Source organism: Phascolarctos cinereus, unplaced genomic scaffold (genome assembly GCF_003287225.1).
Source record: "Phascolarctos cinereus isolate Bilbo 61053 unplaced genomic scaffold, phaCin_HiC Scaffold_2;HRSCAF=192, whole genome shotgun sequence".
NCBI lineage: Eukaryota > Metazoa > Chordata > Mammalia > Diprotodontia > Phascolarctidae > Phascolarctos > Phascolarctos cinereus.
In genome coordinates, this window is record NW_027555625.1 from 360,382,813 (window position 1) to 360,395,599 (window position 12,787).

At 38.3% G+C, this 12,787-nt stretch overlaps 1 protein-coding gene across 4 annotated transcripts in view; it reads right to left on the reverse strand.

The window, feature by feature from the left end:
- Positions 1-396: 396 nt before the first annotated feature.
- Positions 397-12,787, reverse strand: part of WDR25 (WD repeat domain 25) — a 253,945-nt gene continuing 241,554 nt past the window's right edge. For all 4 annotated transcript variants that reach the window (XM_021007340.2, XM_078150417.1, XM_078150416.1 and 1 more), the window contains 3 exons: positions 12,284-12,454; positions 7,803-7,943; positions 397-3,974 (listed from right to left, as the gene is read on the reverse strand). In XM_021007340.2, the coding sequence (XP_020862999.1) occupies positions 3,753-3,974; positions 7,803-7,943; positions 12,284-12,454 (534 nt within the window). In that variant the 3' untranslated portion in view covers positions 397-3,752. The remainder of the gene's footprint in view (positions 3,975-7,802; positions 7,944-12,283; positions 12,455-12,787) is intronic.

Here is a 12,787-nt window from a genome sequence, read left to right on the forward strand (position 1 = left end):
AATGCCTGCAGCACAACTTCCAATTATAGGCATATCCCATCAGTAATCGTGTCACTGCCCTCTGGGCAGACCTTGCTCTGGTAAAGACAAGTGGGGTTTCTTGCTGATGAAAATTATCTTTTGACCCAGAACCAGGGATTCAATTATTCAATTCAACAAACATGGATTACATGCCTACTATGTGCCTGGCGTTGTGCTTCGTGTTGGGGAGAAGGAGGTTAGAGCAGATGTACACAACTAAGTGTGATAAAAGCTATCTATAAGTGCAGAGTGGAGAACTATACAAAGCAATCTAGGAAAGTGAGGAAAGCCTTGTTGTCTGGGGTGGGGTCAGGGAGGAGGAGCTGGTTCTTGAAAAGCACTTTGAAGAAAGAGAAGGATTTCATCAGACAGAAATTGAGTTCAAGTTAACAAATATTTATTAAGCACCTATTTTCCAGTCTCTGTACTAGGTGCTAGAAATACAGAAACAAAGATATACCCAGGTACTTACATACAAAATATATACAAAGTAATTTGGGGAGAGGGGCTCTGGATGGGGTGGGGAGGGGTTAGCATTAACAACTGGAAGGAAAAAGGAAAGACCTTCAGTAAAAGTTGTAGTGGAACAATTAGAACAGTTTGCCTGGAATGTATCATACATAATGATGAGGGGAAGGGAGTAGGGAGAAGGAATATGAACTAAATCTGGAAAGATAGACTGTAGCTAAACTGAAAAGGGTTTTAAATGCCAAATAGAGAAGTCTTTATTTTATCCTAGAGGCAACAGGAAGCCACTGATGCTTCATGAGCAGATGAGCTACATGGTCAGTCCACAGGAATGTCACTTCGGCAACTATGGGAAGTATAATTGGAAAGGGGAAAGACTGGAGGCGGAAAAACCATTGAGGAAGTTAGTTGAGAGGGGATGGATCTGAATAGAGGTGGTAGTGATCTAAGTGGAGAGAAAAGGATAGGTAGGTTTGTAAAGGTGAGGAATAGAGAGTATTTCTGGCATGGGGATAGCTTGAGTGAATGTACAAATAGTGGGAGATGATAGAACAAGATCAGGAAACATTCATGAAGAAGGTTACATCAGAACCACACTGTGGAGGGCCTTAAAAGGCAGGCTGAGGAAAACTTATAATCTTTTCCAATAGACTATCACCAGTAAAAGGGTTTTTGGGGGTTTTTTTAGGCAATTGGGATTAACTGACTTGCCCAGGGTCACACAGCTAGTAAGTGTCAAATGTTTGGTCTGAGGCCAAATTTGAACTCAGATCCTCCTGACTTTAGGGTGAGTGCTCTATCTACTGCGCCACCTAGCTGCCCCCTTCAGTAAAGGTTTTTGAGCAAAAAGAATGACATGGTGAGGCCAATGTATTAAGACCATTTTGGCAAATGTGAAGATGGTCTGGGGAAGGGGGCATGGAGGGAAGGAGACTCATTAGAGGGATATTATAAGAGTTCACAGAAAAAGTTGTGAAATCCCAAATTAAGATCAGATAGATTTTCTGCTGCCTTATTATATCCTCACTATGTATACATTCATTTTTTTTCTTGACAGATTTTTTTCCCTAAATCCCTGAGTGCATCTGTACGTGTTGCTATTATATGTCTTTATTTTCTTCACTAGTACAGTAAAAAGAACCCTGGATTTAAAGTTAAAGGACCTGGGTTTGAATCCCAACTCTACAACTTGCTACCTGAATGACTGTGGGCAAATCACTTAACCTGGGCCTTAGAGCTCTGCTCCATATAAAACAAGGGGGTTGGATTAGACAACTTCTAAGGTTCTTCCAGATCTAAATTCCATTGTCCTACATTTGAGAGGCCATATGAATACTATAGGTTAGAGGGAGAGGGGCAGAGAAAAGGAGAGAAGAGAGGAGAGAGGAGAGAGGGCAAGAAGCGCTAGACTAGGTGTTAGAAAACCCACATTCAAATCTTGCTTTTGCTACTTATGACATGTGACTGTGGCCAAGTCACTTAGAATCACAAAATCTCAAAACTAGAAGACACCTCAGAAGACATCTAGTCCCAATCTTGTCTGAATCATAAATCCCCTCAGCAACATTTCCAACAGAATCTGCATGAAGACTTCTAGTTAGAGGGAACTCAATACCTTCTGATACAGTCTACTCCATTTATTTCATGTGTCTGAGCCTTAATTTCCTTATTTAAAAATATAAGGAAAGCGACCATTCCCTTTTAGCCTCATAGGGCTGGTGTGCAGCCAAAAGAGACACTGAATATGAAAGTACTTAGTGAAGTGATCAATCTTGACACTTATACATTTGTGGCTGAAATCAGCTGAGTAGGCAGGCTAATGTCCCCAGGTTTAGAGATGGTCCAGGTCAATCTCCTCATTTTTAAAAAACCTACATCTTTATTTTCTTTTTTGTCCTTTAGTATTAATTTTGAAGATGTGGATTTTAAATTATTTTTATATTTTTTGTTTATATCACCTTTATTTTTAAATATATCCCTCTACCTATCACAACCCTGAAGCTAGTGGGTCATTCTTTGTAGTAGATTAAAATAGAAAAAAAAATAATTCTGTAAAATCTGTAAAATCAACACATCAACCACTTCTGACTTGGTATATGATATTCCTCAATCAATCAATAAATAAGCACCTAGCTTGAAACCTAAGTCCCATTCTAGGTGCTAGAGGCACAAAAATAAACTGATACTCCCACAGAGCTTACATGCAAATGGGTAGTTAGTTAATTCCCATAGTCCCCCACGTCTACAAAGAAGAGAGGGAGGTATATTTTCTCGATCCTTCTCTGAAGCCAGCCCTCAAATATCTCATATTATAAATAAGGAAACTAAGACCCATGACTTGTCTAAGCTCAGGTAAGTAATAATTAACTAAATAATTTTAATTTAAGCTCATAAAAGTAATATATAGTAGAGTCAGGAATAGAACCCAGGTCCACTGACTCCCACATCCAAGGCTATCCCCATGACGCTAGTTCAATTGTACACATTTCCTTTCCTGTCTCATTATCTATTGACTAAAACACTTCTATAATAATAATAGTTCTAACTCCCATTTCTATAATTCACAGAAGACTTTATGTACAACAATCTTTTCAGGCAGGTAGTATAATTATGAAGATCTCCATTTTATAAATTAAGAAACTGAGGTCCAAAATGTGCTCTATTACATTCCACATCATGTCATACTTATTTATCCCTCACCACCCAAAAACAAACAAACAAACAAACAAACAAAAACCCAAAACCTTTCCCACCTGCACATCTTGGTTCTCTCTACCAGCAAACCCTCCTCTTCCTTAGCTGCTCTTATTTGTGTACCTCTCACAAGAACAAAAAATCCTTTGAGAACAAGGAGGGTGCCATTTTTTTTCCCCTTTCTTCTCCCTCAGTACCAAGTACAGTGCCTTACATATCAGGTGCTAAGATAAATGGTTGTTGAATGAAACTGAAATAACTTGTTCAAGGTGTACAGCTAGTAAATGGCAGAGCTAGAATTCAACCCATATCTTCTAACTCCAAGTCAGGATTCTTTAATAAGCACCACTAAATATTTACTCATGAATTATTTATAAAGCAAAAACAACCAAAAAAAACAAAAACAAAAACAAAAAATCTCCCAATACTCCAACAGCCCTGTGAGACAACCACAGTGCTTCAGTGCCCCTGGAGGCTTGACCAGCTTCTTTTTTGAAAAAATCACACACACATACATACACACACACACACACACACACACACACACACACACACACACAGGTCTCCCTTTACTGCCAGACTTTAATCTTCCCACTCCAGTCACATGTTGCTAGAACAGAGGAAAGAAGTGGGTGGAACGTAGTGCCAACACATGCATGACTATGTGCAGGAAAAGTACAAATGATCTTTGGGTTATGATAATTGTAGAAAAAGACATTGCCGTCAGCGCTGCCAGTCACTAAAATGCCCCCGTCCGGAGAGCACTCACAGGCCACAGCATAGCCTTCTACCTGCATGGTGGGAAAGAAAAGACAATGTAAGCTGACAAGGAATACACTGAAATATAGGCGAGAAGCAGCACAGTTGGATGCAAAATACTAATTTTTATAATGTTCATAATAGAATACTAACAGTTCTATGATACTAATTTCATAATACTAATAACAGCATTTATGTAAGGCTTTAAGGTTTGCAAAGTGCATTATAAACACCACAATTTATTTTATCCTCAACAACAACTCTGGGAAGTTAAGTGTTAACACTATCCCTGTTTTATAGATGAGGAAACTGAGGCTAAGTGGCATGCCCAAGGTTAAACTGCTAGTATCTTGGGTCACATTTGAACTCAGATCTTCTTGACTCCAGGAGCAGCACTCTATCCACTGTGGCAGAAGACCTGAATTCAAGCTCAGTTGTCTATTATTGTCAGATCTGACTCTCACTATCTCTGAGATCTAAGATGAGTCCCTTAATCCCTCTGGGCCTCAGTTTCCTCGCTGGTAAAATGAATATTGACCGACAATTCACATTGTTGTAAGGAAAAGTGCTTTGTGAACCTTAAAGTTCTGTAGAACGTGAATTAGCAGCAGCAGCAGCAGCAGTAGCAGCAGCAACACCATACATGGAATAGCCACCTTTCAGACCAATGCCATTTAAAAAAATAAATTTACTGATGCCGTTCATCATTTTTAAAAAATATTTCTCAATGTACTCACCTTCACTGAATTCTCTCTTATAACATGATCAATATAATTTTACAGCAACACCATTAATACATTAAATCCAAACCCTATTTAACATCTAAAAATTCCTTCATAACTTTATTCAGTCAATTGCCTGATATGTGAATTGTACGTTTGCTGATGGTCAAAATTAGGACTTGAGCCCCCGTGGTATTAACTCCCCTAAGTACCAGTCTGCTTGCCATCCCATTTATAATACTGTTCAGTGGAATAAACTGTCCCCTATAACATTGTATTTACTTGAGATATGCCTGACAGGTAGGCACCATATCATGGTAGAAAGAGTAACAAATTTTTAACACACATGACTTGGATTTAAGCTCTGGTTCTGCCACTGGACAAGACCTCCATAAAAACTACAGTTTCCTAATCTGTAAAATGGGGATAGTAATATTATTAGCATCATAGAACAGATGGGACCTTAGAGATTATGTATTCCTGAATTGATTATTACCTTCATTGCATTATGGTCTATAAAGGATATGTTCACTATTTCTGCCTTTTTACATTTATTTGCAATATGTCTATGCCCTAACACATGGCCAATTTTTATAAAAGTTCCATGTGGTGCTGAGGGATGTGTATATTATTTAGCAATCCCATTTAGAAGATGCTATAAGTCTTTTTGCTCTAGTTTCTCCCACAATTCATTCAATTCTATATTTTCCCTTTTGTTTATCTTTCTGTTAGATTAGCCTAAAACTTAGAAAGGGACACTAAAATCTCCTGACACTCTTATTTTACTGTCTCAGTTTTCTTGTAATTCACTGTTACCTAAATCACTCCAGAGATCTGGTGTCCTACCAACTGAATTACCAAAGGATTATTTTATAGACCTAGAAAAAAATAACAAAATTCATCTGGAAATTTAATCTTAAGGGAAATAATGAAAAATGAAAAAATAATGAAAAAATGTGGGAAGGCAGGAGACCTAGCAGCATCATATCTCAAACTATATTACACAACAGTGGTCAGCTAAACTATATGATATTGTTTTTAAAAATGGAAAAGTTGATCAGTATAACAAACTAGGGATTCGAATCCCAGAAGCAATTGAATATCCTGGCATAATGTTCAATAATAAAAACAAGCACACCAGCTTCCATGGTAAAGGTTCACTATTCAACAAAAGCTGTTTGGAAAACTGAAAAGCAGTCCAGCAGAAATTAGATTTACACCAAAATATCATACTATGTACCCCAATGAACTCTAGAAATATACAAGATTATTGCATTAAGAAATTAGAAGAGAAAGAGATACCCCATTCACAGATATGGATAGAAGAATCATTTTTGACAAACAAGAGATGAAATAGAGCACAAAAGGTAAAATGGATAATTTTGACTGTAAAATTGATGTTCTTCCACCAAGTCAATGCAGTTTGAATTATAAGGGAAATAGTAAAAAAATAATAATAATTTCTACAGCAAATTTCTCTGAAAAAGGTCTAATATCCTACATGCACACATGAATATGTAAATACATAAGAACAGGAATAATCTATCCCCTAACAGGTAAATGCTAAAGGATATGAACACACAAAAGAAGAAAAATAGACTATCAAAAGTCATATGAAAAAATGTTCCAAATCACTAAGAGGAGAAATGCAAACTAAAACAACTCTAAAATTCTTCCTTAACAGATTAACAATGATGACCAAAAAAGGAAAATGACAACCATTGGAGGGAACATGGGAAGACAGGCATATTTAGAGGAGCTGATCTATAAATGGTATCTCCTCTTTTATGACCTATGCCTTCAGAGCTCATTGTGGTATATGGCATAGAATTTTGGTATAAACCTAATTTCCAATGCACTTCTGGTAGAGCTAGGAAGTGGTTCAACCATTCTGAAAAGCAATTTGGAACTATACCCCAAAAGTCACTAATTCATTGCCTCAATGATACCACTAGTAGGCAAACTGTAAGATTAATATAGTATTTTAAGGTTTGCAAAGTGCTTTACACATACGTTTGTATGTATGTATGCATATGTATGTCACCTCATTGTGTTCTCACAACAGCCCTGTGAGGTAGTTACTATTATCATACCCATTTTACAGATAAGGAAACTGAGGCTGACAGAGGTTAACTGACTTGGCCTGGCATCACAGAAGTAGTGTTTGGGGTAGGATTCAAAACGCAGGTCTTCCTGACTCTGGGCCCAGCATTCTCATCTACTAAGTCACCAAAGAAAAGAAAGAAAGGAACCACATGAACAAAAATATTTATAGCAGCACCTTCTGTTACAGCAAAGAACCAGAAACAAAGTGGGTGCCCATCAATTAAGAAATAACTGGACAAATTATGGCTTCTGAATATAATGGAATATTACTGTGCCAAAAGAAATGACAAAAGAGATAGATTGGGAAATCAGGAAAATGTGTATAGACAGAGTGAGGTGAGGAGAATTAAGAGATCAATTTCTGCAATGAATACAACACTGTAAAGATTTAAGAACCTGGATCACTGTATGACCAGTCAGGACTGCAAAAGCCTTATTAAACCGTTTCCTACTTCTTGGCAGGGATGGCTGGCCTTGAGGTGCTAAGTGAGTCATACGCTTTCAGACACAACCAATGAATGAATTTGTTTTGCTTGACTATACTTAATTATTACAAGAGAAGGCTTTTATTTCTGGCAAGGGAAAAGGAAGAGTTGTGAGAAGTGGTAAGGCGTGGTAATAGTGATACAAAAATAAAAATAAAAGAGTGTCAAAGAGACATTTAGAAAACATACAGAGGAGAGCAGGATGATGTTCAAAGGGGACACAGAAAGCAGGGCAGTGGTGTTACTACTGTGTTAAATCTGACATAGACTTTTAAAAATAACTATACATAACAGATATTCAGTTTTCCATAATTCTCTCTTTCTGTTCTTTGTATTGTATGTGGAAATGTTCATGTTTGCTGATGTTGGTCAATTTTATAATTTTTTAAAAAGAAAATTTGAGAAAAGAAAACCCATAATTAAAGTCAGTGGCGTGCAAGCTCCAATATAAGTCATCATAATTAAGATGAATTATGAAATGTAAGTCCTTTGGGAAAATGGTTCTGATGGTTCACTGAGGAGAATAAAGGGAGAAATTAATAAATACCTTGTGTCCTTCATAACGTTTCCTTTTATTTATCCGGTATGGCCTCAGTGCTGAAAACAATGCCATATAGTTTCCATTTGTCTGGGCCACAAAAAGAGATTCCTTTGGGTGCAGGGTGAGGCTAGGACAGGTAAACCGCTCCTAAAAATTCACAGGGAATAGGAATAAAGAAAAGTGTTTTATACTATTTGCAGATCACACAATTCAGCACATCCTAAGGTAATGCCTTACAGAGCTCTCATGTGATTCCCGTGACTCCTATTTCTGCAATTAGACTGTGAGCTCCCTAAAGTCAAGGGCCAGGTCCCCTTTCTGTCTGTCTGTCTGTCTGTCTCCCATAATACTAAGCACAGGGGTAGGCAAACGGCAGGTACTTAACAAATATCTCCTTAAGCAACATCCAACACTAAGAGGGCTGAGTTCAAGATTCAGCTGAGCCTTGTAAGCGACCTTGGACACTATCACACAACCTCCCTCCGGCCCTCAGCCTCCTCATATGTAAATGAAGAGAATAATACTTGCACAGCCAACCTCGGGGTGAGAATGACTTCTTAAATCTTATGTGTTATCATTATAACCCGTGAACAAAGCATTTTACAACTTACACGGCTCACCCACCATCTCACTTAATAAGCATATCAAGCAGTGAGTATGGGATAATAAACATTATTCCCATCTTAACGATGAAGAAACTGAGGTTCAATGTGGGGACAGACATACAGCTATCAGAGGCTGATTTCAAACCCAATTCTTCTATGTGTCCACTGCTCCCTTCCCACTACATTCTATCCTTCAGGCCACTTCAGAGGGGTTGCCGTGGGGATGTAATAGAGGAGATTCACACTTCAGACTGGAGTTGGACTAGATGACCTCTGAGATGTCTTCTGGCTCTAAGATCCTATGGGAGCCAGTCTACCAGCTAGCAAAAAGCAAAACGAAGACATGAACCTGAGTCTCCTGATTCCAAGGCCAGTCCTCTGAGAGAAATGATTATTTCTCTCTTGTATTAATAACTAATTATTGAATCTGGACCAAGGTTTTTCCCCTTTTCTAATTCCTCATCCAGAAATCAGTGTGGGAAATCTTTCTCAAAGATTTACCCAGACCAAAGACCTAATCAAAAACAGTTTAAAAGAATTCTAAGTTTGGGCTAATGGGCAGATTCTTGCTCATTATGTTTATTCTGACAGGGCTTGGAAAATGTGGATTATCCCATTTGTTGGATAGGTGATATGGAAATTGATAAGTTTCTTTGACTAAGACTTGAGTGATACAAGTTACACACCTCAAGAAAGACCCTCACTGGAATAAAACCCATCTTTCACTATAATACTCATTTTCTCATTAATTGTTAACCAGTCAGAGTTGATTGCTACTCTCAGGAACACCTGTTCTTCCAAAGGCATATAAACTGTGAGCCTACCGCCATGAGGAGTCTTTGGCATTCGAGTGTGCCACTGACTTCTTTTATTAATAACATGCTAACCTTATTAATAAAAGGATTAAATTACCCCAAAATGACATCTCTTGAAGCTTTTTAAACATCAAACCTCTTTCTAGCATACTACGCTGGCAAAGGGTTGCTTCAGCTGTACACAGTTGCAAAAGTTTAAAAGTTTGAGGATGTGATTTCCTTACATGTCAGGCCTCTATGACTACAGAAGTACTTAAAGCAAGTGTGAAGAATAGAAGAGATGAATTTCTCTCTGGCAAGTCTAGATGAGGGGAAGCAGCAGGGTACACTGAATCAGGAATCAAGAAACTCATACTATAGTCCTGCACCTATACCAACTCAGGATATGATTCTGGGCAAGCCATCTGTACTCTTCTGGGATGGAGTTTACTTCTTAGCAGAATGAAGACATTAGATTAGATAGACTAAAATTCCTTCTAAACCTGAAGTTCTATTTTCTGTGATCCCTTCTGACAAAGAACCTGGATTTATAACCTGAACTTACTCACTATCCTCTGCCACTCACTAGGTAGCTGATGTTTGAACTCTCTAGACCTCAGTGAGCACATCTGAAGGGTGAGGGGGCTGGGCTAGACCATCTCTAAGGTTCCTGCTAGCTCTAAACCCATGATCCTAGCTCTGCCATGATTCTGCTTCCTTCCTGCTCTAACATTCTAAGACTTTGTTAGTCAGAGAAGACAGCAATCAGCAGTATACAATTTCCCAATTGCTCGCACTATTGGTGAAATACTTCGGAAACAAGGCTGAATGATACTGCCATTTATAGTCACTAAATCATTGAAAATGCTTTTTAAAACCACTCTTTCTATTGTATGTCATTTCACTGACACAAATAGAACGTCTCAAAGTCCTATATTAAGTCAGCACATAAGCACAGCTTCATACTTCACTGAGAAGAAGTTAATGGACCACCAATCACAAATGTGTCTGCTCCCAGGATCAGAGATTTAACGCAGGAAGTGACATTGGAGGTCAGTGAGTCTGGTCCCTTCATTTGAAAGATGAAGAAACTGAGATCTAGACAGGAAAAATGACTTGCTAAGGGTTATACAACTAGTAAGTGTCTGAGGCAGGATTCAAAGCCAGGTCTTTCTAACTTCAGGTCTAGCACTCCTCTCTGCCCTGCCACCAACATATCTACTCTGCTACACTGTTCTATCCACTCTGTCACTGTCCTACCCACTCTTCCACATTGTCCTATCTACTCTACCACTGTCCCCATCTACTCTGCTACCATGTTATCTATTCTGCCACTACCTATCCACTCTGCTACACTCTCCTATCCATTCTGCTGCAATGACTTGAGAAGACAACTACTATTAAAAAGTATTTCCTTATCATGCAAAGACTTACATGAACTGGTGAAAAGCAAGCAGAGCCAAGAAAACAATACACAATGACCACAACAACATAAAGAGAAGCACAAAACAACCGAAAATGAATGCTGCAAATTACAAAAAACAAACTTGGCCCTAAAGAAATGATATGGGAAGACACCTCCCCTGTACTTTGCACAGATATGGGGGAAGGAAAAGGGATAGGGAAGGTTGAGGTACATGAGTGGGGAACATTACATATAAGATCAGTTTTTGGTTTTTTTTTTTGATGTACTGATCAGTTTTGCTGATTTTCTTGTCCTTTTTTTAAAAAAAAATAATTATGTTATAAAATTTTAAAATAGTTATTCATTGTAGCTCTTTAGGAGGGGGGAAGGGAGGGCATACAAGAGATGTTAAAACAAAATATATCAATAACAGTAACAGCCACATTGTACGATGACTGACTTTGATAGACTTGGCTCTCCTCAGCAATGCAAGGATCTAAGACAACTCCAAAAGACTCACGATGGAAAATACCATCACATCCAGAGGAAGAACTATGGAGTCTGAATGCAGATGGAAGCATACTATTTGCTCTCCTTTTCCTTTCTTTTTTTGTTTTATTGCTTCATTCCCATGGTTCCTCCCATTAGTTCTAATTGTTCTTTATATCATGACTAATGGGAAAATATGCTTAATGTGAATGTATAAGTAGAGCCTACATCAGATTGCACACTGCCGTCTTGGCAAGGGTAGTAGAGGGGGAGAAAATTTTAAACTCAAAATCTTATGGAAGTGAATGTTAAAAACTAAAAATAAATAAATTAAATTATGTGTGTGTGTGTGTGTGTATAATATAAATTAAAATATATATCAATAAAAATCTATTTTGAAAGTATTTGCCTGATTTGTTCCTTATACCCAAAAGTCCCTCCATTTTTACCTTTTGATATCCTACCTATCCCTCAAAGTCCAACCTAAATACCATCTTGTCCATGATGCTTTCCCTGATCATTCCCTCTCCTAGCTCAAAGTGAGCTCTCCCTCAACTAATCTCACAGTATTTTGTCACTCCTCTTATCACATCTAATTATCATAATCTAATTTTCATTATACTTAGCTCATTTCCACAACTGGCCTGGGAGTTCCTTGAGCAAAGGAACAAATCTTATTTATCCTAAAATCACAGCCTAACATTAATACAGGGCACCAAACACAATAGGGGTTTAATAAACATTTATTTTATGAATAAACTCATAGAGATCAAGTTATTGAAAAGCTCATTCTCATTCTTAGCTTGCATCCACTCATCAAACACTTTAATAGACTCTACAGTGTGCAATGCACTATATTCCATGCAAGGAAGGCACAAAATTTAGATAAAGGGTCCCCAACCTCAAAGCCTAGTAGCATGATATGATGCACACAAAAAACAATGACACATAAGAAATGCACCTAAGGTACCAAGTGCTATATGAGACCTGAGAAGAAAGTTTGTTACCGAAGGGGAGATTTGGGAAGGGGATAACATTTGAATTGGGCTTCAGGGGATTGAAAAGAATTCCAGAGACAAAGGGTAAGATTCCAAGTGCAAGAATCCATGCAAAACAAAATGCAGAGTCAGGAGAGCCCAGGTCATGTTTGGGAGAATCAAACTCTCCAAGATGAAAAGTGGCCATGTGACTTACATGAAAGATCTGATTAGAGACCTTGGCGGCACTATGGAAGTCCCACGCAATGATGGTGCGATCGGCAGAATCCCGACTTACAGAGTCTGTGCTACTCAGGAACTCGTTTCCACCACGAAGAAAGAGGATATCTAAGGTTTGCTGGACTGAAGCTTTGTAGACTTTGATTACCTGTCAAACAACACACACAAATTACATACAGGTTTTCAGAAAGAGGAGAGGATCCTGGACAGAAATTCCACTACCCAGATGAGGGAGCATCTGCTTAGTGTGCTGGCAATCTCCCTCCACATTCTAAGTATAACAGAATCGTATTCTCGTGTGGCATCTTGAATGTGTTCATCCTTCATCCTCCACATCTTGCCAAGATCTGTCAATTTTCCTTCCAAAACACCTCTTGTATCAGTCTCCTCCTTACCATCTCCACTATCACCGTCCTGGCTCAGAGCCCCATCACCTCTTATTTGGGCTATACCAACTACATCTTAACAGGTGCTTACTTCC